The following is a 27,255-nucleotide window of genomic DNA, read 5'->3' as shown; positions in this document are numbered from 1 at the left end:
CCTAACCTTAACCTCTGCAATGCACGCGCAACCGATGGCGTGCATTCATATACCTGCCTAACACTGTTGCCTTTTACCCCTGCCACCCCCCCCCCCCCCCCAGGAGAAGCGCGCACACAACAATAGGGAGCATGTGAGGACTGGAGGAGGGCCCGCTGATGAGAGGCCACTGACCGTACACGAGGAAAGGGCCCTGGAACTGGCTGGCGGACCTGACGACCGGGAGGTTGCTGATGCAGAGGTCGGGGCCCCACGAGCAAGTGAGCCACCAACAGCCCGTCCCCATATCCCCCCTCCCCTACATCCCCCTCTCCCGTATCACCTGATCACTGCCTGATGTCTAACCATGCATGCTTCATTGTGTATCGCAGGACCAAACGTCCAGGCACCCATCCCCGCAGATGCAGACCGCCCGCAGGATGCCCCTCCGAGACCACGGGAGACGGAGAGACCCGCACCCTCCAGCATGCGACGCCCGCAGGATGCCCCTCGGAGACCACGGGAGACGGAGAGACCCGAACCCTCCAGCATGCGACGCCCGCAGGATGCCCCTCGGAGACCCCGGGAGACGGAGAGACCCGGACCCTCCAGCATGCGATGCCCGCAGGATGCCCCTCGGAGACCACGGGAGACGGAGAGACCCGGAGCAACAGGGAGACGACACCCCCGTCACGTGCGGGAGCGACCACCCAGCGATGAGGGGGGCAGCCACAGGCCCCCGTCACATCCGAGCCAGGACACCACTACCCAGGACACCACTATCCAGGACACCCCTACCCGGGACACCACTACCCAGGACACCCCTACCCGGGACAGCACTACCCGGGACAGCACTACCCAGGACACCCCTACCCGGGAAGACGAAATACCGGACAGTGACTCAGAGTGGATGGGTGGAGACGAACCCCCACCCCAAAGTGCCATGGACTCAGAGTGGGACGAAGAGCACGACACAACGCCACTGCTGTCACCAACACCCTCCACCATCGCAGAAACACTCACCACGGTTGGGCACTTTAGTGATGAGGCGTCTGGTACACTCACTGGTGCGCACAACACAGCCGTCCCGGTACAGCAGGTGGAGGTAGGAGCAGCAGAGGGACCGGGCGGTCGGAGGGCAGCCCAGGCCAAGCGAACATCTGCCGCCCAGATGGATCCCGGGTTCCTGCAGTTACCACACCCACACATAGATCCGATGCAACCACCGACACGGAGACGAGCGAATAGGGTGACGGGTGGCTTGCGGCGGCTGCGGTCGCAGGTGGAGGAGTCCACCCGCGTCCAGGAGCTGGGAGTGGTCCCGGTCATGCGTGCCACCCAGGCTGACACCGCACGGGTGGCGTCCGCGGTGGAGGCAATGGGTGCGACGGTGTCAGACATGGGGAACGGTTTGCGAGGCCTGGGGCCTTCCGTGCAGGCGGCGTCTGTGGCCCAGGAAATGGCTGCCCTCTCACAGGAGGCAATGAGCCAGTGCCAGCGCCAGATGGCAGAGGCGCTCAACGCCATAGCCCAGTCTCAGCAGGCCATGGCCCAGTCTCAGCAGGCCATAGCCCAGTCTCTGCAGGCCATGGCCCAGTCTCTGCAGGCCATGGCCCAGTCTCAGCAGGCCATCGCTGAGGGCATCGGCGCCAGTGGCCATGTGCGAGCTGGCGTCGCACTGTCGCAGACAGGGTTCGACAACCCCCTGGGCTCCATGGCTGCAAACCTGCAGACCCCTGTCGATACCAGCACGGGCCTCCAGGACTGGCAGCGCCAGATGTCGGGGGCGCGTCGGATGGCCAGTCCGTTCGCATCCCCCACCCATGTAGAGGCCTGGGGGCCATCGGGCACCCCGAGGGAGGAGGAGGTGGTGTGGTCCGTCCCGGCTCCCTCTGTAGGGGAGGTCCCGGTACACCGCGACACCTCGGACTCCCCCCCTTCCGTCCCAGGTGCATCGGGTGGGCAACGGGCAGGACAGGCTGGCAGCTCGCCATCCCAGTCGCCCGGGCCGCAGCCTGGCACATCTAGGCCAGGACGCCCCAGGAAACGGCCGCCAAAGGGATCCAGTGTCAGAGGGCAGGAATCACAGGAGTCCACCTCCAGTTCTGCTGTACCGTCTGGGGAACCACGTAGACGTAGTCAAAGGGCCCGTAAGGCCAAACAATTAGACACTGAGTAAGTTGGCACGGGTGCAGGGCACAGATGAGTTTTAGGCGCTAGGGCACGTGCATGAACTCCTTTGGTTATTAAAGTCAATGTTACACCTACCGAAGCTGCCTTTGTGCTCTGTCCAAAGTGTGCGGGGGTGTCATGTACGTTGAGCGCAAGTGTGTGTGTGAGGGGTGGTCTTACCTCAGCCCCAGGTGAGTCTGCCCCCTTCCCCCTGGGCCGCCATCAACATCCCCCGGGCAGAGGACGGGACCGTGCGCTGCAGTGTCACAGCCGCATGCAGGGATGGTCCGGGTGGATGGTGGTACTGTGGCCATGGGTCAGACATAGTCCAACGATGTAGAGCCAGGAGCTCATCGGAGGCGGGCTGTCATCATTCTCCATGGCCTGCGATAGACACGCGTCCACCCGCAACTGGGTGAGCCCGGCCCGTTGTGCCGCCGGTGGATCGGCAATTGGGAGTGGGGGGGTGGTGTGCATGCGGGTGGGGTGTGTGGGGTTGGGGAGGGGGTGATGGTGCTGGGTGGATGGATGGGTGGGGGGTGTGGGTGGTCGGCTGTTGTCATGGTGTGCGGTCTGTGGCCATACTACCCGATTCCCACGCCCATCTAGTCAGTGAAGCGGGCGTCTATCAGTCTGTCCCGTGCCCGCTGGGCCAGCCGGTAACGGTGGACAGCCACCCGTCTGTGTCTACCCCATCTGCCCTGACCATTGCCCCCATCCCCCTCATCTGGGGAGGACTGGGCCTCTTCCTGCTGCTCCTCCACTCCGCCCTCCTCTGCCTGCGGCACATCGCCCCTCTGCTGGGCTATGTTGTGCAGGACGCAGCACACCACAATGATGCGGCCGACCCTATCTGACCGATACTGGAGGGCGCCCCCAGAGAGGTCCAGGCACCTGAAACGCATCTTCAGCACGCCAAAGCACCTCTCGATCACTCCCCTTGTCGCTACATGGGCATCATTGTAGCGGTTCTCCGCCTCATTGCGTGGCCTCCGTATAGGCGTCATCAGCCACGATCGCAATGGGTAGCCCCTGTCGCCCAGCAACCAGCCCCTCAGCCGGGGATGGCGTCCCTCGTACATGCCGGGGATGGATGACCGCGACAACACGAATGAGTCGTGTACACTGCCTGGGTAACGGGCGCAGACGTGCAGGATCATCATGCGGTGGTCGCAGACCACCTGTACGTTCATCGAATAGGTCCCCTTCCTATTAGTGAACACGGCCCTGTTATCTGCAGGTGGCCGCACGGCGACGTGCATCCCATCGATCGCGCCCTGGACCATGGGGAACCCGGCAATGGCAGAGAAGCCCACGGCCCGGGCATCTTGGCTGGCCCGGTCCACGGGGAAGCGGATGTAGCGGTGCGCCATGGCATAAAGGGCATCTGTCACTGCCCGGATGCACCGATGCACCGATGTCTGCGATATGCCAGACAGGTCCCCACTCGGTGCCTGGAATGACCCCGTTGCATAAAAGTTCAGGGCCACCGTAACCTTGACGGACACGGGGAGAGGGTGTCCCCCGCCAGTGCCACGCGGTGACAGGTGTGCCAGCAGGTGGCAGATGTGTGCCACGGTTTCCCGGCTCATCCGGAGTCTCCTCCTGCATTCCCGGTCCGTGAGGTCCTGGTATGACTGCCGGGGCCGGTACACACGGGGCGCCCTCGGGTGCCTCCGTTGCCGTGGGGCCGCGACGTCCTCCTCCCCCTCCTCGTCCTGTCGGTCAGGTGTCCCTCCAGCCTGGGCGGCTGCCGCCTGCCCCTCTGCGGCAGCCTGCGCCGCCTCTCTGGCACGCTCCTCCTCCTCCTCCTCCTCCTCCTCCTCCTCATCCAGGGCAACATAGACATGAGCGGCTGCCACCACGGCGGCCAACATCGCTGGATGATCTGAAAACATGACGACCTGGTGGGGGGGAGGGGAACGACGACATGTCATCATTGCCCATATCCCCTCCTCCCCCCAGCCAGGTGGCATGGACCGCATGGGTCCAACTGTTGGAGGCTGGCACCTGGCCAGGTGGACCAACTCATTTGCCCTCCCATCACCCACCCCGGCACGGACCCCCCCCCCGCCCCAACCTCCACCCCAGCACGGACCCCCTCCCCAACCCCCAACCTCCACCCCGGCACGGAACCCCTCCCCAACCCCCAACCTCCACCCCAGCACGGACCCCCTCCCCAACCCCCAACCTCCACCCCGGCACGGACCCCCTCCACAACCCCCAACCTCCACCCCGGCACGGACCCCCTCCCCAACCTCCACCCCGGCACGGACCCCCTCCCCAACCTCCACCCCGGCACGGACCCCCTCCCCAACCTCCACCCCGGCACGGACCCCCTCCACAACCCCCAACCTCCACCCCGGCACGGACCCCCTCCCGGCACTCCCCCGGAGCCCAGCCTACTCTAACCACCCCCCCCCCCCCCCCGCCGCACACACACACAAGCCGAGACACACCTCTCCTCAGGCAATCAGTCTGCGGCCACGCATTTCCTGCCCAGAGCCAACCCCCCAGGCCGTCACTCACCTCCTCGCTGGTCGGCGTGAGCCTGGAGCACCGGGTCACGCCGATGAAAAGGAGGTTTGATTGACGTCGACGTGAACGGTCATCACGTCGACGGGACTTCGGCCCATCCGGTAGGGAGAATATCGGCAGGCCGAAAATCGGCTGCCTTGCGCAGGCCCGTGACATTCTCCGCGGCAGCGGCGCCATTAACGCCCCGCCGACTTTTCTCCCTTCGGAGACTTCGGCGGGGGCGGGGGCGGGATTCACGGCGGCCAACGGCCATTCTCCGACCCGGCGGGGGGTCGGAGAATGACGCCCCATGTGTCTGATGGCTCATTCCCCTGGCTTTGAATTTTCAGAAAATACTCAGTCCATTTTGCACGTTGCATTGTAAGTGGGGAAGAGGAGCAGGCCATTCAGAAATTGGAATATCTACAACTATGCTTCAGCTGTGCCTAAACTACACCTACTCATCTTGGTGATCAAAATGGATCTCTATCTGTTTTGAAACTATGGTTTGCCGGCTCCACCACAGCACTCAATGACGATTTGTTTTGGAGACCTTTCCAGAGTTTCACTCTTCTTGCAACTCCTAGCTCGTGAATTTAATATTGTCCCTCAGATCTCTGTCCAACCCTCAGTAGTATAACAACCAATTCTACCTATATTATTGGTAAATGTATTTAATCATCTAGAACACTGCAACTGGAGCAGCACTAACCATTCTATTCATGGAAAATAGAATGTAGAACATTACAGCTCAGTACAGGCCCTTCGGCCCTCGATGTTGCGCTGACCTGTGAAACCACTCTAAAGCCCATCTACACTATTCCCTTATCGTCCATATGTCTATCCAATGACCATTTGAATGCCCTTAGTTTTGGCGAGTCTACTACTGTTGCAGGCAGGGCATTCCACGCCCTTACTACTCTCTGAGTAAAGGACCTACCTCTGATATCTGTCCTATAGCTATGTCCCCTCAATTTAAAGCTATGTCCCCCCCGTGCTAGACATCATCATCTGAGGAAAAAGGCTCTCACTGTCCACCCTATCCAATCCTCTAATCATCTTGTATGCCTCAATTAAGTCATCTCTTAACCTTCTTCTCTCCAACGAAAACAGCCTCAAGTCCCTCAGCCTTCCCTCATAAGATCATCCCTCCATAACAGGCAACATTCTGGTAAGTCTCCTCTCCACCCTTTCCAATGCTTCCACGTCCTTCCTATAATGTGGCGACCAGAACTGTACGCAATACTCCAAATACGGCCGCACCAGAGTTTTGTACAGCTGCAACATGACCTCATGGCTCCGAAACTCAATCCCTCTCCCAATAAAACCTAACACACCGTACGCCTTAACAACCCTCTCAACCTGGGTGGCAAATTTCAGGGATGTTTGTACATGGACACCGAGATCTCTATGCTAATCCACACTATCAAGAATCTTACCATTAGCTCAGTACTCTGTCTTCCTGTTATTCCTTCCAAAATGAATCACCTCACACTTTTCCGCATTAAACTCCATTTGCCACCTCTCAGCCCAGCGCTGCAGCTTATCTATGTCCCTCTGTAACTTGTAACATCCTTCCGCACTGCCCACAACTCCACCGACTTTAGTGTCATCTACAAATTTACTCACCCATCCTTGTACACACTCCCCAGATCATTTATAAAAATGACAAACAGCAGTGGCCCCAAAACAGATCCTTGTGGTACACCACTAGTAACTGGACTCTAGTCTGAACATTTCCCATCAACCACCACCCTTTGTCTTCTTCCAGCGAGCCAATTTCTGATCCAAACTGCGAAATCACCGTGAATCCCATGCTTCCGTATTTTCTGCAATAGCGTACCGTGGGGAACCTCATCAAACGTTTTACTGAAATCCATATACACCACATCAACTGCTTTACCCTCATCCACCTGTTTGGTCACCTTCTCAAAGAACTCGATAAGGTTTGTGAGGCATGACGTAACCTTCACAAAACCATGTTGACTATCTCTAATCCAACTATTCTTTTCCAGATGATTATACACCCTATCTCTTATAAACCTTTCCAAGACTTTGCCCACAACAGAAGTAAGGCTCACTGGTCTATAGTTACCGGGGTTGTCTCTACTCCCCTTCTTGAACAAGGGGACAACATTTGCTATCCTCCAGTCTTCTGGCACTCTTCCATAGAGATAATAACTCTGTTTGTCCTAGATCTAAGTTTCCACCCTAGCTCCCTGAATTCCTGCCTTACATCCCTATCCCTTTTCCTACCTATGCCGTAGGTACCTATGTGGACCATGACTTGGGGCTGCTCCCCCTCTCCCTTAAGGATCCCGAAAACATGATCCGAGACATCGCGGCCCTGACACCTGGGAGGCAACACACCAACTTCGAGTCTCTCTGGTTCCCACAGAATTTCCTATCTATCCCCCTAACTACGGAGTCTCCAATGACTAATGCTCTACTCCTCTCCCCCCTTCCCTTCTGAGCAACAGGGACAGACTCTGTGCCAGAGGCCTGCACCCAATGGCTTACCCCTGGTAAGCCCCCCCCCCAAACAGTATCTAAATCTGAATACTTGTTGCTAAGAGGAATAACCACAGGGGATCGCTGTACTGACTGCTTCCTCCCAGCCCCTCTCACCGTCACCCATCTATCTTGATTCTTCGGAGTATCTGCATCCCTGAAGCTTCTATCTATAACCACCTCTGCCTCCCGAATGATCCGAAGTTCATCCAGCTCCAGCTCCAGTTCCCTAACGCGGTGTCTGAGGAGCTGGAGATGGGTGCACTTCCCACAGGTGAAATCAGCAGGGACACTGATGGCGTCCCTCACCTCAAACATTCTGCAGGAGGAACATTGCACTGCCTCCCCTGCCATCCCCTCTAGATAAAACAAGAAAAAGAAAAGAAGAGCTTCTCTGATATTCTCTCAACCCCTTAGGTTAGAGGAGATGAAGGGTGGGGGACACTACAAGTGTAGTGTCTCGGGTTTAGCAACCGCCCAACTTATACACAGGTACGAACAAATCTTCCCAGAAATTCCCACGGCCGTCTTCCTGCAGCTGCACAGGTAAGTATTTAAAGTTATTCTTACCTTTCCTACAGGCCCCTGGACACTGCTCCCCTGCCGAAAATCTGGAAGCTGTTTCTCCTGCTAGGTACGTATTTAATCATAGTAATACCACACTCGCACTACTCTTTCCCCGTGATCTGTCTGTTACCATGTTCCTTCAATCTGCTGTGCACGGTCACTTTTGTTAATCAATCAATCCTACTGTCTGCTGTTCAGAATGAGATTATCACACAAAGAAACAAACTATGTCTCTCTGTATTACTGGCTATGTACTTAGATATCTCTGCTACATACCCTCCATCATTGAGGATTGTATGATTTTTGGATGTGGTCCAGGTTACTGAAGATTAGTTTGGGCCCATTGCCAATTTGGATGTACCAAACTCCCGACCGTACACCTCTGAATGATTGTTTTTCATATCCGGGACTTGGACGTCGCTGGTTAGACCAACATTTACTCCCATCCCTTGTTGCCTACAGAAAATTGCCTTCTTGAGACGTTGCAGTCCTTGAAATGTAGGTACAACCTATGGAGAGAGTTACAGCATTTTGCCCCAGTGACAGTGAGGGAAAGGTGATATATTTCCAAGCAAGGGTGGTGAGTAACTTGGAGGGAAACCTCCAGATGCTAGGGTTTCATAAGTGTCTTCTGCTCTTGTACTTCGAGATGGTAGTGGTCGGGGTTTGGATTGCTATAAAAAATGTAATGTGTGATTATGTTTTAAGGAACGAGTGCCTGCCCTGTTGTTAATTTCCATTATTTCTATCCAATAGAGCCAGATCGCACAACGACCATTGAGACTCTTCCAGAAATTCTGTGGGTCAACGAAAATCTGCTATTAAGATGTCATTTCCCCTTCCCGAAGGATGCAATTTACACATTTTACCGAGAAGGTTTTCGTTTGGGCGAGGCAACAGTTTCGAATGGAAGTGGTACATTTGAAATTCAGCGTGTTTCTGTGGAGGATAAAGGACGTTATCGCTGCGAATTGCACTTTGTTAACTTTCCCAATGGACCCATCTACTCATCAGCATATAAATTTGTGGACATTAAAGGTATGTGCCACTGTACATTAGCAACAAGTAAGAGAAAAAAAGCAAAGTTATTGGGAAAAAAGGAGGAATGTTTGGAAGGAAGAAACTGGGAAAGTGCAAATGGGGATGAACACGACAGTCCAATGTCTTTACCAAGCAGGCTAAATGGCGGGTTGCTTCATTGTTTAACACACACTTCTACCCAAGAGGCGGATGAAGAGGAATGCCCTGGACAGTCGCCAAGGTTTCCCCTTCATCTTCTGAAATATACAACCTTCTAAACACCTGTTTGAAGACATTACCTCTGACCATTGAATGCAGCTATTCGCTTTGTCGTTGGTGCAGAATCGGCGCTGGCCGTCATTCTTAGAATTTGCCCAATTATCCCTCTTCATTAAACGATTGCAAAGGGCTGAATTGCATGATCCACAATAGTTTATCGACAGTATTCCCCTCCTTTGAACAGAGGGATAATCCGTCACCCTTTAGTGAGAACCATGACTGATCTGGAGCTGTACGTTAGGTGAATCGCACATTGGATAGCGCCAGTGTGGTAGTATGCATTAGGGGTCATGTGGGACTGTGAAGCCGTGATGTCATTGGCTGACAGATCCCGGGTCCTGGTTGGCTGTTGGCCCCTAGCTCCGCCCTGAAGGCGGAGTATAAGAACCAGGAGTTCTCCCCCGCAGGCCAGTCTGTTACTGAACTGCGGGGGAACAGTCACGCTTAATAAAGCCTCATCGACTTCACTCTATTCGTCTCTCGGAGTCTTTGTGCGCTACAGCCAGTTTATACGACGCCCCAAGATACTATCAACACCATGGTGGTTACCAGTGGCAGGACACTGACCTGCGCTAACCATGTCAATACTGTGGCTAAAAGAGGAGATCAGAGGTCAGGAATTGGAAGGGGGCGTGTGGGGGGGGTGGAACTCACCTCCTGACTCCGCAAAACTATCTACACGGCAAAAGTCAGGAATGCAATGGAATACTGTCCACTTATAGAACATAGAACATAGAACAATACAGCGCAGTACAGGCCCTTCGGCCCACGATGTTGCACCGAAACAAAAGCCATCTAACCTACACTATACCTTTATCATCCATATGTTTATCCAATAAACTTTTAAATGCCCTCAATTTTGGCGAGTTCACTACTGTAGCAGGTAGGGCATTCCATGGCCTCACTACTCTTTGCGTAAAGAACCTACCCCTGACCTCTGTCCTATATCTGTTACCCCTCAGTTTAAGGCTATGTCCCCTCGTGCTAGCCATTTCCATCCGCGGGAGAAGGCTCTCACTGTCCACCCTATCTAACCCTCTGATCATTTTGTATGCCTCTATTAAGTCTCCTCTTAACCTTCTTCTCTCTAACGAAAACAACCTTAAGTCCATCAGCCTTTCCTCATAAGATTTTCCCTCCATACCAGGCAACATCCTGGTAAATCTCCTCTGCACCCGTTCCAAAGCCTCCACGTCCTTCCTATAATGCGGTGACCAGAACTGTACGCAATACTCCAAATGCGGCCGTACCAGAGTTCTGTACAGCTGCAACATGACCTCCTGACTCCGGAACTCAATCCCTCTACCAATAAAGGCCAACACTCCATAGGCCTTCTTCACCACCCTATCAACCTGGGTGGCAACTTTCAAGGATCTATGTACATGGACACCTAGATCTCTCTGCTCATCCACACTTTCAAGAACTTTTCCATTAGCCAAATATTCGACATTCCTGTTTTTCCTTCCAAAGTGAATCACCTCACACTTCTCTACATTAAACTCCATTTGCCACCTCTCAGCCCAGCTCTGCAGCTTATCTATATCCCTCTGTAACCTGCTACTTCCTTCCACACTATCGACAACACCACCGACTTTAGTATCATCTGCAAATTTACTCACCCACCCTTCTGCGCCCTCCTCTAGGTCATTGATAAAAATGACAAACAGCAACGGCCCCAGAACAGATCCTTGTGGTACTCCACTTGTGACAGAACTCCATTCTGAACATTTCCCATCAACCACCACCCTCTGTCTTCTTTCAGCTAGCCAATTTCTGATCCACTGCCTGGATGAGTGCAGCTTCAATGACATTGAAGCTCTACAGCATCTAGGAGAATGCAGCCCCGCTTGAATCCCCCCTTCCCCCGCCCCTTCCACAACCATTGAAACCCTCCACTACCGACGCACCGTGGCAGCCGTGTGCACCATCTACAAGATGCAGGAACTCACTGAGTATCCTTAGGCAGTAGCTTCCAAACCCACGACCACCACCATCTAGAAGGACAAGGCATCATATACCGTAGAACCCGACCACCTGGATGTTCCCCTTCAAGTCATTCACCACCCTGACTTGGAAATACATCAACATCCTGGAACTACCTCCCTAACAGCACAGTGGGTGCACCTACTCCCCTCTGCAGAGGTTGAAGAAGGCAGTTCACCACCCAACCTCTCAAGGGGAGTTAGGGATGGGCAATAAATGTTGCCCCAGCCAGTGACGTCCATATCACATTAACGGATAAAAAGTACGTTTCAAACACATCGATGAAATAAAATGGCCAAAACCGTCCGTTTCTCACTGTTTCCGAATGCATTCCTGCATAAGAACAACACCCCCCCCCCCCCCCCACCCCCACTCCACCCCTTTTGAACACAGCAACATCTCTTAGGCACATATTTTGGAATACCGAGCGATCATGAACAGTGACCTCCTTTTCCTCTTCAATTTCAGATATTCCAGTGAGGCTGTCTGTAAAACCGGAAACGCCAAAGGATGGCGACACTATAACGCTGAGCTGTGAGTGCAGCGATTCAGATGCCTGTGGGAGCGGACAATATTCATTCTACAGAAACAACAGTCTTCTCAATTCTGATTCGGTCAGTCACAATGACTATCTCATCCCACAAGCCACCGTGATGGATTCTGGACGGTATCATTGTAGCGTTCTCAGCAACAGTTTAACACACACGGCCAAAAGTGTGGAAATGACTGTGAGGAGTGAGTACAAAAACATCTGTTGGTGTTTGGCCAATGGTTGAACAAATATATCTTTGTCCGCGGGCATGGGCAAGATATATGAGAGCTTCCTCCCCAGGGCCTGGTAGTTCATGCGATAATAAATTGGGCGGCTCGTTAGCGCAGTAGTTAGCACTGCTGCATCACAGTTCTAGAAATCAGGGTTCGATTCCGAGCTTGAGAGACGGTCTTTGTAGAGTTGCACGTTCTCCCCGTGCCTGTATCGGTTTCCTCCCACAGTACAAAGATGTGCTGGTTAGGTCGATTAGCCTCATGGATTACTCCTTAGTGCCCATTAATGTGCAGCTCAAATGGGGTTACAAGGATAAGGCAAGGGAATCGGCAGAGGTAGGGCACTCTTCAAGAGGGTCGCTGCAGACTCAGTGGGCCGAATGACCTTCTGCACTGTAGAAAGTCTGTGGTTCTGTGGAAAGAATATAGCAAAAACTGTGAAAGAGGGATACTGATCTGAACTGATATGGCATAATATAAATTGGATCAGCAGTACAACTGGTGAACTGGCCTTGCATTTTCACAGAATGTCCTCTACATGTACAATTACCTCTGATTCTCCACCCATATCGTGTGTGAACTGTGCTGTTGAATTAACCCGAGAGCCTAATGTTGATTCATGCCACTTTCCTATTATTGCTTGGTTTTAAGTTTGCAAACGGTCTTGGCTGCGCAGAGCACGTGGAAAATATAGAATTAAATAACCTCTACAAGCAGAATGAGGCTATTCAGCTGATCGAGTCGGCACCAACTCTAACCCCGTCACCTTTTGGACATTAAGGGACAATTTATCCCGTCCAATTCCTCTAACCTGCACATCCCTGGACTGTGGGTGGAAACCGGAGCACCCGAAGGGAACACACACAGACACGGGCAGAATGTGAAAACTCCACACAGACAGTCACCGAGGCAAGAATGGAACCCTGATCGCTGGCGCTGTGAGACAGCAGTGCTAATCTCTGTGTTGCCCTTAATTCACCTTCATTGATGTGAAAAATAAATACTGTAAAAAAAAAAAACACATTGAGACGCAAATCTGACATATTTTCCTCAGAAAATTACACGTTGTGTTTCCGAGTCATTTGATTTGGCGAAACATGTGACTTTATCGAATGATAACACGGTTTCTGGCACTGAAGTAGCTCACTTGCCTATCTATCTAGAAAGCCTACGATCCATTACTCGGACTGTAACACTGCAGGTTACCACAGTTGTGGTGTATATCCATTTTTTAAAAAGCTATGCCGGTTTGCACCCGTGCTTTATTTACGGAGAACGATTCCCAGACCCCCATCACAAATTAAGTGAGAATGTTTTTTCCCCCCAAAATGACTACTACCAAACAGATTAAAACAGTTCTTGTGGCCCAGTAGATGTTGTTGCTGAGCAGGTAAAACCACAGAGAGGTTTGTTTAACTCTTCACAAATATTGTTTTCGTTGTGAAAGTGAGGACAAAGCACCAATGATCTCATCAGCGTAGAACTCCAGGAACCCCCTTAGAATTTGAAAAATGAAACTCTTCATTGAAGACAAACTTAAGTGCACAAGATTAAAGTTACATGGTTGAAACAGTCTTAAAAAGACGTGCCCCAAACTGACTGTTTGATCCAATGTACACAAGAAACTACCCTCCTGGCAACAAACATCTTGTCGATATTTTTAACCACAAAACCCCTGAAATGTTGCACAAGGCAAGGAAGTGTTGCTCCATTCACAAAGGAATGATACATGAAAGCACAAACACCCACTCTAATGAGGAATTCTAAAAGAGGTCCTTTAACAAACTGTTTCTTGAAACCAAGAGATCTCTGGATAAACGCTCAGCGGCTCTCTCCAAATCAGAACTCTCACAGCTTCTCTGACACTCACAGATAACAGATCTGGCCTTCTGGGCATCCCCCACGCACGGCAACTCAGCGGCAACCCTTTCCTTAAATATGCATCCACGTTTTTCTCTATGTCCTCTTTGAACTTCTCTAATGTTTCCTATTTGCCTCTACCTTCGGCTCAATAAAATTTATTGGCGGAATTCTCTGTTGCACAGACTGAGGGCTGGAATAATCCGATTTTCAGGTCCCGTCCTCACGCCAGCTTGGGAACGGTGGCGTTTTACGACCGAAGATTTGGTGCAAAACGGCCACTGGTCTCGGTTTGGTGCGGGCCGAGCACCAAGGCCGTGCAGAGCACCTGGCTCCAGCTGCTAACATGGCCCGGAGAATTGCCGGGTCCGTCACTGCACATGTGCACAGCTGAGTGCAGACCACAATGCCAAATAGTGTCCCCCACTATGTGGTTGGCTGGCTAAAGACGGACCACCCCCCGAAATTGCACCCAGCCCCTTCCAAAGCCCACCACCCCTCACCGCCCCTGCCCGGGGATAGGCTCTTCCCCGACGGTGGCGGCGCTGGACTGAGTCCGCAGGCGCCACGCCGAGTTCCCGATAAGTAATAGCATAGAGACCCACGCCGTCCAGAACTCGGCCGGTCGGGGGCGGAGAATAGGGGGAAGGGCCTCAGGGAACTTCCTGAGGCTGTCCATACGGCATCCGGCGTACTCCTAGAGTAAGCCGATTTGGAGGGGCGGAGCATCGTGAAAGCGGCGCCACCCTCGATTTCTCGCGGCCAATAGGTTAACGCGATTCCGGAGTGGGCGACCGGAGAATCCCGCCCGAAGTGCTGATGCCGGGCAGGATTCATGGACTTCCGCGACAGCGAACCCGACGCCGCACCTGGACTGGTGAGGGACTAGCACGGTTTCACAGCCGCTTCACAGCTCCAGGGTCCCAGGTTCGATTCCCCGCTGGGTCACTGTCTGTGCGGAGTCTGCACGCTCTCCCCGTGTCTGCGTGGGTTTCCTCCGGGGGCTCCGGTTTCCTCCCACAAGTCCCGAAAGATGTGGTGTTAGGTGAATTGGACATTCTGAATTCTCTCTCTGTGTTGCCGAACAGGCGCCAGAATGTGGCGACTAGGGGCTTTTCACAGTAACTTCATTGCAGTGTTAATGTAAGCCTACTTGTGACAATAAAGATTCTTTTTTCATTTCATAGCATCGACACCACATGGAACAGAATCGATTCCAATGAGGAAACGTGTGGGACTTACAGGGTCCATGGTTGACACTTGGAAGACTGGCAAACCGCAGTCGCATTTCTACATTATAATCCCCCCACACACTCATCCCGTCAACTTGTGCTTTTAGAAATCGTGAACCAGGCGCTGTGGCTGCTGAGTGGGGGGGGGGGGGGGGGGGGGGTCCGGAAAGTGCCCACCATCGCCATAGTTTTCTGTCACTTGTGCCACTGGTTGGAGTAGCGTCTGATGGCCAGGAGGTTGGCTGTGGTTTCGGGGTGGATGCGCACTACCATTGCCACAGCCTGCAAGGCAGCCACGCAGCTGCGCACGCTGCTGATTGCCCACTGTGAACGTATGGGCACCGGTCGTGTGGGTGTACCTCCGGGCCACCCTTGTAGATGCCCTCTGGTCCCAGCCAACCCATAAGCGGCATGGGCGCGCTCCAGGGTAACCAGTGCCATCTTGTTACCCTGGAATTCGCCGCAGAGGATGAGGAGCATCAAGGAGGCCCCTTGTGTCTTGTCCATTAATGGCATGCGAATGCCGTTTAGTGTACGGGTGGAGTGGAGCACATTGACGTGGCTGTCGAGGCAGCAGAGAATTGCGATTTGGCGAGAAAAAGGCCGCCCGCCACGATTTCAGCCTCGATTCTCCAGCCAATCGCGTTTCCCGATTTAGGTATCAGCCTAGAGAGAATCCCGCCCCATCTTTCTGTAAATTGAAGTCATCCAGGCTCTGATCTGTGGTTGTATCTCCCACAGGACTTCCGGTCACCAACCCACATTTGAACATCAATCCGGTGAACGGGAGCGTCAGAGAAGGAGGCAATTTGACACTGAGGTGCAGCGTCACTGCAGGCTCTGCTCCAATAGAGTTCACCTGGTACAGGGGAGAGATGGAGATCTACAAGGAAATCTCATCCAGCAGAGAGGTCACTCACCAACTCTCCAATTTCCATGAAGGGATCGATGGCAATTACAGCTGCAGTGTTTACAATAACATGAGCACCGCTGTCCACAGCCCAGCTGTCGAAGTGGAGGCTGAAGGTGAGGAATATCTTCAGTCAGCATCCTTGTGTGAACAGATCAATGCGTCATTGCCAAAGTGCTCAGTGTAGTAATAAAGTCATCACAGCAGAAAGGTAGGCTAACCACGTGTGCTGAAAAACGCCAACCACAATTTGTCTATATTTGAAGTTCGGAACATTTACTTTTAGAGATTGCTTCATGACCATCCCGGGTAAGTCCAGCCTTCAAATGGAGTGGTTTGTGACGCCAGTTAATAGTTCACCGCATCGCTGCATGGAACTGGACTGACATGTTGGCCAGACATTTGGGGCGGCCTGACAGCAAAGTGGTTAGCATTGTGGCTTCACAGCATCAGGGTCCCAGGTTCCATTACCGGCTTGGGTTTCTTTGAGAAGGTGACGGAACAGGTAGACGAGGGTAGAGCAGTTGATGTGGTGTATATGGATTTCAGCAAAGCGTTTGATAAGGTTCCCCACGGTAGGCTATTGCAGAAAGTACAGAGGCTGGGGATTGAGGGTGATTTAGAGATGTGGATCAGAAATTGTCTCGCTGAAAGAAGACAGAGGGTGGTGGTTGATGGGAAATGTTCAGAATGGAGTACAGTCACAAGTGGAGTACCACAAGGATCTGTTCTGGGGCCGTTGCTGTTTGTCATTTTTATCAATGATCTAGAGGAAGGCGCAGAAGGGTGGGTGAGTAAATTTGCAGACGATACTAAAGTCGGTGGTGTTGTCGATAGTGTGGAAGGAAGTAGCAGGTTACAGAGGGATATAGATAAGCTGCAGTGCTGGGCTGAGAGGTGGCAAATGGAGTTTAATGTAGAGAAGTGTGAGGTGATTCACTTTGGAAGGAAAAACAGGAATGTGGAATATTTGGCTAATGGAAAAGTTCTTGGAAGTGTGGATGAGCAGAGGGATCTAGGTGTCCATGTACATAGATCCCTGAAAGTTGCCACCCAGGTTGATAGGGTGGTGAAGAAGGCCTATGGAGTGTTGGCCTTTATTGGTAGAGGGATTGAGTTCCGGAGTCAGGAGGTCATGTTGCAGCTGTACAGAACTCTGGTACGGCCGCATTTGGAGTATTGCGTACAGTTCTGGTCACCGCATTATAGGAAGGACGTGGAAGCTTTGGAGCGGGTGCAGAGGAGATTTACCAGGATGTTGCCTGGTATGGAGGGAAAATCTTATGAGGAAAGGCTGATGGACTTGAGGTTGTTTTCGTTAGAGAGAAGAAGGTTAAGAGGAGACTTAATAGAGGCATACAAAATGATCAGAGGGTTAGATAGGGTGGACAGTGAGAGCCTTCTCCCGCGGATGGAAATGGCTAGCACGAGGGGACATAGCCTTAAACTGAGGGGTAATAGATATAGGACAGAGGTCAGGGGTAGGTTCTTTATGCAAAGAGTAGTGAGGCCGTGGAATGCCCTACCTGCTACAGTAGTGAACTCGCCAACATTGAGGGCATTTAAAAGTTTATTGGATAAGCATATGGATGATAATGGCATAGTGTAGGTTAGATGGCTTTTGTTTCGGTGCAATATTGTGGGCCGAAGGGCCTGTACTGCGCTGTATTGTTCTATGTTCTATGTTCTTTCACTGCCATGGTGGGATTTGAAACTGGGACCCCAGATCATTACTCTGGAATTCTGGAATACAAGTTAGTGACAACGCCGCGATGCCGCCACCTCCTATACATGTCAGCACACCGCTCCTTAGATAAGGGATCGAAGGCTGTTCACAATATTGGTAATTGTAAGACACATTTTCAACCTCAGCCACAAAACTCTGCACAGTTCTTTGTGGCTATTTTCTTAGATAAGGGGACCAAACGCCCAATCACATCGCCATGTGCCTGGAGTTATATGTGGGCCACACCAGGTGAAGATGGCATATTTCAATCCCGAAAGTCAAATTAAAGATTGAGGGGCTTTTGGAAAGATGGGCAAAGGGTTTGTGATCTCCATTCCCCAGACCAGCCTTATTTTCTAGATTGTCTATAAAATAAATTTATAGTGCCCAATTATTTTTTCCCACTTCAGGGACAATTTAACGTGGTCATTCCCCCCTCCCCTGCACATTTGTTGGTCGTGGGGGTGAGACCAAACAGCTACGGGAGAATGTGCAGACGCCACACGGACAGTGATCCGGGCCCTCAGCGCCATGAGGCAGCAGTGCTAACCAATGTCACAACGTGCTACCACTATATTTTCCCGATTTTCAACAATTGACATTCCACCAACTGCCATGGCGAATGTTCAACACTGGGGTTTCCAGTCCCGTTAGGTTGGACCTCCCGATGATTAGTCCAATACCATTACCATGATTCCACCCTCTCCGCATTAGCAGAGTTTCACAAACCTGACCCGATAATCAACAAGGTCAATAGAGGAGTGAGGGCCATATCTTGGTAATTTCACTAGAACAGGAACAGGCCCTTCGGCCTTCCAAGCCCGTGCCCACAATACTGCCCGTCTAAACTAAAGTCTTCCACACTTCCTGGGTCCGTATCCCTCTATTCCTATCCTATTCATGTATTTATCAAGATGCCCCTTAAATGTCACTATCGTCCCTGCTTCCACCACCTCCTCCGGCAGCGAGTTCCAGGCACCCACTACTCTCTGCGTAAAAAACTTGCCTCGTACATCTCCTCTAAACCTTGCCCCTCTCACCTTAAACCTATGCCCCCTAGTAATTGACCCCTCTACCCCGGGGAAAAGCCTCTGACTATCCACTCTGTCTATGCCCCTCATAATTTTGTAGACCTCTATCAGGTCGCCCCTCAACCCCCTTCGTTCCAGTGAGAACATCCGAGTTTATTCAACCGCTCCTCATAGCTAATGCCCTCCATACCAGGCAACATCCTGGTAAATCTCTTCTGCACCCTCTCTAAAGCCTCCACATCCTTCTGGTAGTGTGGCGACCAGAATTGAACACTATACTCCAAGTGTGGCCTAACTAAGCTGCTATACAGCTGCACATGATGCAAAGTATTCACTTAGCACCTCGCCCATTTCCTCTGGCTCAACACATAGATTCCTTCCCCTCTCATTCAGTGGGCCAACCCTTTCCCTGGCTATCCTCTTGCTTTTTATATACTTGTAAAAAGCCTTTCGCTTTTTCTACCAGTCTGCCATGAGGAACCTTGTCACAGGCTTTACTGAAGTCCACATGGACAACATCCACTGCCCTACCTGATCACCCTTTTCCAGACTCAACATCCACAAGTTTCTTCTCTTTGGTGAATACTGATGCAAAGTATTCACTTAGCACCTCGCACATTTCCTCTGGTTCAACACATAGATTCCCTTGCCTGTCCTTCAGTGGGCCAACCCTTTCCCTGGCTATCCTTTTGCTTTTTATATACTTGTAAAAAGCTTTTCGCTTTTCCTTAACCCTATTTGCCAATCACTTTTCCTGATCCCTTTTAGCCCTCCTGACTCCTTGTTTAAGTTGCTTCTGACTTTCCTTATATTCCACAAAGGCTTCGGCTGTTCACAGCCTTCGAGCCCTGACAAATGCCTCCTTTTCCTTTTTGACGCCGACTACAATATCTCTCGTTATCCAAGGTTGCCGAAATTTGTCATATTTGGCTATAATGCTGCAACATGACTTGCCAATTAGTATACTCAATGCCCCGGCCAATGAAGGCAAGCATGCCTTCTTGACTACCTTCTTCACCTGGGTTGCTACTTTCCGTGACCTGTGGACCGGTACACCCAAATCCCTCTGCGATGAATATTCTTAAGGTTTCTGCCTTTTACTATATAATTCCCACCTTTATTAGATCTTCCAAAATGCATTTCATCACATTTGTCCGGATTGAACTCGCCATTCCTCAGCCAAGGTCTCCAACCGATCTATATCCTGCTGTTCCCTCAGACAATCCTCATCGCTATCCGCAATTCCACCAAATTCTGCGTCGTCCATAAACTTAGCAATGTTCCTCCAAATCATTTCTATACTGCAAACAACAAAGATTCCAGCACATATCCCTGCGGAACACCACTAGCCAGTCACTAGTCACATAGATTGTGTTGAATAAGAACTGAGCTGTTGTGATAATTCATGTTTTACAAAGTTGGGAAAGATCAATTCTGAATGGGAAAGTGAGCTGCGAGGAGGACGCAGAGGACGCTCAGCGTGATTTGGACAAGTTGAGTAACTGGGCGATTGAATGGTAGATGCAGTATAATTTGGTATCAAAAACTGGGAGGCAGAATATTATCTGAATGTCAATAAATTAGGAGAAGGGAATGTGTAACGAAACCTGGGTGTCGTCGTGCGCCAATCATTGAAGGTAAGCATGCAGGTAGGTGCATCAGGTGGTAAAGAAGGAAAATGGTATGTTGGGCTTCAAGGATATATTCAGTTGCTAACAACTAAAATATATTCCATAGAATAATAAAGATTTTCAGAGGGGGGAACTATCAATTGCAAAGATGGAAGTCCAAGATGACATAAAGACAAACACTCAGGATGCTATATTGCAAAGGCAGTAGGCTGGAAGATTGGGAACATTTTAATGATCAACAAAGGGTTACTAAAAAGTAACAAAAAAAGCAAAGGTAAGTTATGAAAGAAACCCAGCGCAAAATATTAAAAAGGATATCAAAAGCTTGGCTCTGTATATAAAAGTAAAAAAAGTCAATATTGATCCCTTGGAGGGTGAGTCAGGTTGATCGTGGGGAAATACAGAAACGGCAGAGACACTCAATCAATAATTCTCCTCAGTTTTCGTGGTGGAGGACACCATTACCATACTTATAGTAAGAGGTAATGCAGATGTAATAGAAAGGGAGAATCTTAGAACAAACCTCCTGAACAGGAAAAAAGTAAGAAACAAAATTTGAGATTGGAAATTTGATGTAAAAAACTTGCGTCTTACATCTGTCCTAAACTTTCCCGGAGCACTTTAATCCTATGTCCTCAAGAGCTTGACTCTCCTAGCCTAGGAAAGAGCATCTGTCTGTCCACTCTCCGTGCCACTCATAATCTTGTAGACCTCTATCAGGTCGTTTCTCAACCTCCGTCATTCCAGGGAGAACAGACAGAGTGTATTTAAACTCTCCTCATAGTTAATTCTCTTTATACCAGGCAATATCCTGGTAAACGGCCCTCTCCACATCCTTCTGGGACTTGTGCGAGGAACCCTCCCTATAGCACAGTGATTAACACGGATGCTGCACCACACCAGGGACCAGGGTACAATTCCGCCCTCTGCCGACTGTCTGTGTGGAGGTTCTATTTTCTCGCCATATCTGCATGGTTTGCTCCGGGTGCTCCGGTTTCCTCCAACAGTTCAAACCTGAGCAGACTGGGTGGACTGGCCACGCTAAATTGCCCTTCGTGTCCAAATGTTCGGTGGGGTTGGGGATAGGGTAGGGAGGGGGTGTGGGCCTAGGTAAGGGGCTCTTTCAGCGGGTCGGTGCAGCCTTCATGGTCTGAAGAACCTCCCTCTGCACTGCAGGGATTGTCGGATAATATTTCTATGAATAATATAAAGAACACGATAAATTCAGGATCATAACCATTGAAGCTTGGGGATCAAACACGGTTATTTACTTGCGATGTATTGTTGGGCAATGAGACGCAAAGGGGCACTTCTGTGTGTGTATCACATCACATCAGTAAAAGATTTTCATTCACATTAATTTGTTCTGTGTTTAAGTGCATTGGTCCTGTTTTAAACATTTGTGTGTTAGCCGTGTTGTGTAAATGCCATGTCTCGCATTGCTGTATGTTTTATTCCTCGAAACCCGTTCACGCACGTACTTCTTGTCTTCCCAGTCGCGGTGAGCTGCCCTTCGCTCATCTCAAACTTGAACAGCTCGCTTGTTGCCCTTGGACACGAGGTGACCTTCACGTGTAAGTCCCACAGAGGCACCCCCCCAGTACGCTACCAGCTCTATTGTGGCCATCGTCTCCTTGCCAACATGACAGTCCTCGATTCTGGACCTGGAATCTTCAACTTTGCATTACAGGAAGGAGGCGTCTATTCCTGTGGTGCTGTCAATGGGGTGGCTGCTGTTACAAACTGCAACGAGACAATGGAGCTGACTGCAGCAGGTACATCTGGAAGAGAAAGAGTCTTTCATTGGAAATTGTTGGTTACTCACATTGTCCAGAAGACTGTGCAAATATCTGACCATGCCGCTAACTCATGTAGGTTTTTATGTCCGACAAAACATTGTATGCTTTCAAGTCAGCCTGGATATAGCACGTGGACCAATAGGGATCAGATGATATGAGGGGATGATAGGAACAGGCTATTGAGTTGGATGATCAGCCGTGATCAAAATGAAGGTTCGTGGGGCAAAGTTTAGAGGAGATGTGCGAGGCAGGTTTTTTACACAGAGGGTGGTGAGTGTCTGGAACGCGTTGCCAGGGGAGGCAGTGGATGCAGATACATTAATGGCGTTCAAAAGGCATCTCGACGAATACATGGATATGATGCAGAGAGAGGGATATTACAATAGGGAGTGCTGACGGTTTTGGCCAAGTGTGGTATCATGACCAGTAGCGGTCTGCAGGGTCAAAGAGACTGATCCTGTGCTATATTCTTATTTCATAGAATTTACAGTGCAGAAGGAGGCCATTCGGCCCATCGAGTCTGCACCGGCTCTTGGAAAGAGCACCCTACTCAAGGTCCACACCTCCATCCTATCCCCATAACCCAGTAACCCCACCCTTCACTAAGGGCAATGTTGGACACTATGGACAATTTATCGCGGCCAATCCACCTAACCTGCACATCTTTGGACTGTGGGAGGAAACCGGAGCACCCGGAGGAAACCCACGCACACACGGGGAGGATGTGCAGACTCCGCACAGACAGTGACCCAAGCCGGAATCAAACCTGGGACCCTGGAGCTGTGAAGCATTTGTGCTATCCACAATGCTACCGTGCTGCCCCAAATTATTTGTTCATATTATGCACTAGAATGAATCTACGGAATGTGGAGCAGGCTTGACGGACCGAATGGCCACCTCCTGCTCCTACTCTCTGTTTCTATCAGTTTATACATCAGGAATGGCTCCAATTCTAATCTGAAGAGGGCAACAATTGCATTAACATTGTCAGCGTCCATGATGTAAGACATGAAATGAGATAAGGAGTAGAGTATATGACCCAAGGAGGCACCCAATTGGATACGAGGCTGATCCTCGTCTTCCAGCTACATTTTTCCCGGTGGCTACCCGCATTCCTGACTAACAACCCTCGAGATGAACAATCTCTATCCCAGCCTCTGATATAGCCAGCGGTGGAACACTCACAACCCTCTAGGGATGGACATCTGCAATGATTCTCAACCCTTTGAGCGGAGAGATTTCTGCTCAGCTCTGCGCAAAATGACCAACCCCATTATCCCGAGCATCATTTCCCATTGTTTCAGATTCCCTGACCATTGGGGGAACATTCTCCTCATGCCTGTCCTATCACAGCATTTCAGAATCTTGCAGGCCCCAAAGAGATCATCTCCAAATCTTCCGAAACCCAGAGCATGCAAATCCAATTTGCTCAACTCCCGACCTCACTTGAAATGTACTTCATTATAGAATCCCTTAGAATCCCTCGGACAGTAGGAGGCCATTGCGCCCCTCTGAAAGAGACCCCGGCCTTGGATGACTCTCCTGCCTTATCCCCGTAACCCCATCTAACATGCATGGCCAATCCGCCTAACCTTCACATCTTTGGACCGTGGGACGAAACCGGAGCACCCGGAGGAAACCCACACTGACACGTGGAGAAAGTGCAAACTCCACACAGACAGTCACCCAAGACCGGAATTCAAACCGGGTCCCTGGCGCTGTGAGGTAGCAGTGCTAACCAGCGTACCACAGTGCCCTCCGGCTGCCACTTGCATTGAAACCTCCAGTATGGCGAATGGATTAGACAATCCAAACTATTTCAACCTGAGGCCCCCACGATTATAAATTAATTTGCAACTAATATTTTATTGTCTCGCATTGTAATCCCCCACTGCAGCCAACTCTATCAATGTGGTTCCTTTGACAATTACTACTATTAGTGCATTACGTGGTTGATGAAAATGCAGTGGCGCCATTGCCAATTATTCATTTAAGGTTCGAACCTCTAACTCGGTACGTACAATGTGGCCGGCGATACATTACCCAGAGTGCACCCGTGTGAAACTAACTTTCTGCGTCAGAGCAGATAAATGTGTCTCTCTATGAGAGCGTAAGAGCATGAGTGGAGAGAGTGATGGGGTGTGGGAGAAACAGTATAGGAGGAGGAAGAGCTTGGAGAGAGAGAGAGAGTGAGAGAGAGAGGGAGAGACAGACCGAGAGATAGACAGAAAGAGAGAGAGAGAGGCAGAGCGAGAGAGGCAACATGGAAAGAGGGAGACAAAGAGAGATAGTGTGTGAGAGAGAATATGAGAGGAGAGAGGGAGACAACACGCAAAAGGGAGAGAGGGAACCAGAGATAGAGTGAGAGAGGAAGAGGATATGGGAGGATATAGGGAGACAACATGGATGAGGGAGGGAGAGAAACAGAGGAAGAGTGATAGAGGAGAATATGGGAGGAGAGATAGGCACAACATGGAAGAGTGAGAGTGAGAAAGTGAGGGAGAGTGAGACAGGAGAATAAGGAATGATAGAAGGGGACAACGTGGAAAAGGGAAGATAAAGTGTGAGTTAAAATATGGAAACAGAGTGAGAGAACACAGAAACGAGCGAGAGAAAAAGAGACAGAATATAGGAAGAGAGGGAGTGAGAGAATTAATTATTAATGACTTAGCCTTTGATCTTTTGAAGAACGAGGATGTGTAGGAATCATTGCGGTGTGATTTTAATTTGTGAGGGTGAGGAATGTAGGACATGGTCGCACTAGTTGAGGCTTACTAGGGAACATTAAGGTGACACCCAATTTTACACTATCGCCCACACTTAAAGCACTATTATAATGGAAATTTCTGTTTAAATACATGTCAAGTTAATTTTTCACAGGACTATTTTAAGACAACATGGTGAATATCTACCACCAGCCCACATTGTGCAGACCTTGTGGTATTCCATGTTGCGATTATTCATTCTGAAATGTGCTTATTTGATTTCCATTGTTTTACAGTTCCAGTAAGCTGTCCAGACTTCATCTCAGTTTGGGGTAATTCAACCTTTGCTATTGGAGACAGGGCGAGACTCACATGCAAGTGCAAAAGAGGAACGCCACCCATCCAATACCTGCTGAACCGTGATGGCCAGGTCATTGACAACAGGACAGTCACTAACTCCGGCACAGGGAACTTCACCTTTACAGTGGCGTCAGTGGCGGATGGAGGCCTGTACTCCTGTGGTGCTGACAATGGGTTTGGGCGTATGGACCAATGTGGAGAACCAATGCGTCTCACAGTAGCAGGTATGACTCAGAACCAACGACCACTGATGGGAAGAGGTTAGAACACATTTTTAGGTTGCTATCTCTGACGCATGTGATATAAAATAGTTACTTTAGAGATATTAGTTAATGTAATGTAGAAATAAGCCACTTTGACTCTGGTTAGTTCAGAGACAAAGGATGTTAGACCGCATGGGGAAAGCAGGAAGAGGTGTGTCTACGAGAGTGATGCTGCATTGATAGGGGCCAGAGAAAGGGATTGGAAGTGAGCCAATCAGAATAGAGCAAACAGGTCAGGAGGGATATAGGCTGACCTATGGGCGTCGAGTATGTGAAACTTGATACCATTTGAATTGATTTGCAGAGATCCCTTTGTCTCTTTGTTCATTCGCTTTCTGGGATGTAGGAGACTGGATGTCTCTTATGTTTCTGTGAAATGAATCAAGCTTGCAAGCTGAATAAAATAACTTATTTTTACGTGCAAATCCATCTCGACTTTTATTGAGGCCAGACTGACGGAGAAAGAAATTTGGGAATCAACATCTCAAACTGAATGGACTAATTTCGCTTCTGGAAGTCCCATCAACCATTCTGCCCTAACTTTCAGCACATATAGTCCAACATGTTGGCCAGCACACTGGCACAATGGTTAGCGTTGCTTCACCCGGGTTCGATTCCTACCCTGGGTGACGGTCTGTGTGGAGTATGGACTTTCTCCTGTGCCTGCATGGGTTTCTTAGGGGTGCCCCTGGTTCCATCCTGCAGTCAATAGATTAGGCGGATTAGCCCAGCTAACATTACTCCAAAGCGTCCAAAGATCAGCAGCGTACGTGGATTGGCCAGGCAAAAAATATACCGCCAAGAGTCCAAAGGTGTGCAGGTTAGGTGGAATGGCCAATTTAAATTGCCCCCGAGTGTCTGAAGATGTGAAGTTTCGATGGGTTGGTCTTGTTAAATTGTCCCGTAATGCCCAGAGATATCCAATTTAGAGGCATTGGCCATGTGGAATTAAACATTAGTGTCCAAATATGTGCAGGCTGGGTGGATTGGCCGTTTTAAATTGCCCCTTAGTGTCCAAATATGTGCAGGCTAGGTGGATTGGCCGTGTTAAATCGCCCCTTAGTGTCCAAAGATGTACAGATTAGGTGGATAAAAGCAAATTACTGTTGATGCTGGAATCTGAAACCAAAGAGAAAATGCTATAAAATCTCAACAGGTCTGGCAGCATCTGTCGGTTAGAGAAAGGAGCTACGTTCGAGTCCAAATAACCCTTTGGCAAAACATTTGTCACAGGTTAGGTGGATTGGTCATGTTAAATTTCCCTTAGTGTCCAAAAATGAGCAGGTTTGGTGGACTGCTCATGCTAACAAAGAAAGAACAAAGAACAAAGAAATGTACAGGACAGGAACAGGCCCTTCGGCCCTCCAAGCCCGTGCCGACCATGCTGCCCGACTAAACTACAATCTTCTACACTTCCGGGGTCCGTATCCCTCTATTCCCATCCTATTCATGTATTTGTCAAGATGCCCCTTAAATGTCACTGTCGTCCCTGCTTCCACCACCTCCTCCGGCAGCGAGTTCCAGGCACCCACTACCCTCTGCGCAAAAAAACTTGCCTCGTACATCTACTCTAAACCTTGCCCCTCTCACATTAAACCTATGCCCCCTAGTAATTGTCTAACATTGTCACTTAGCGTCCTAAGATGTGCAGGTCGATGGATTGACCATGCTAACATTGTCCCGTGGTGTCCAAAGATGTGCAGGTTTGATTGATTGGCCATGTTAAATTGACCCTGAGTGTCCAAATACGTGCAGGTTCTGAGGTGTTCTTTGTGTTGTTTATTTCAGCATGGTTGGCGTAGTGTTCAAAAGACCACAAAATAGCTTTAACTTAAATAAAGCTATATATTTATTAACACTACTAACCATGATTCGACACGTACTCGTATAGAATGCACAGTTTATTAATTACATCTAAATTACACTTATCTACACCAAATCTCAA

General features: G+C 50.3%; 1 protein-coding gene across 1 annotated transcript in view; it reads left to right on the top strand.

Annotated features, from left to right (window-relative positions):
- Nucleotides 1-27,255, top strand: part of LOC140399560 (Fc receptor-like protein 5) — a 94,610-nt gene that overhangs the window by 52,029 nt on the left and 15,326 nt on the right. Inside the window, exons 5-9 of the mRNA XM_072489102.1 lie at nucleotides 8,503-8,784; nucleotides 11,497-11,763; nucleotides 15,627-15,911; nucleotides 21,680-21,958; nucleotides 24,984-25,271. Of these exons, the coding sequence (XP_072345203.1) occupies nucleotides 8,503-8,784; nucleotides 11,497-11,763; nucleotides 15,627-15,911; nucleotides 21,680-21,958; nucleotides 24,984-25,271 (1,401 nt within the window). The remainder of the gene's footprint in view (nucleotides 1-8,502; nucleotides 8,785-11,496; nucleotides 11,764-15,626; nucleotides 15,912-21,679; nucleotides 21,959-24,983; nucleotides 25,272-27,255) is intronic.

The sequence above is a fragment of the Scyliorhinus torazame genome, chromosome 23 (genome assembly GCF_047496885.1).
Source record: "Scyliorhinus torazame isolate Kashiwa2021f chromosome 23, sScyTor2.1, whole genome shotgun sequence".
Lineage (NCBI taxonomy): Eukaryota > Metazoa > Chordata > Chondrichthyes > Carcharhiniformes > Scyliorhinidae > Scyliorhinus > Scyliorhinus torazame.
The sequence above is the reverse complement of the archived record's forward strand: the minus strand, read 5'-3'. Positions and strand labels throughout refer to the sequence as shown.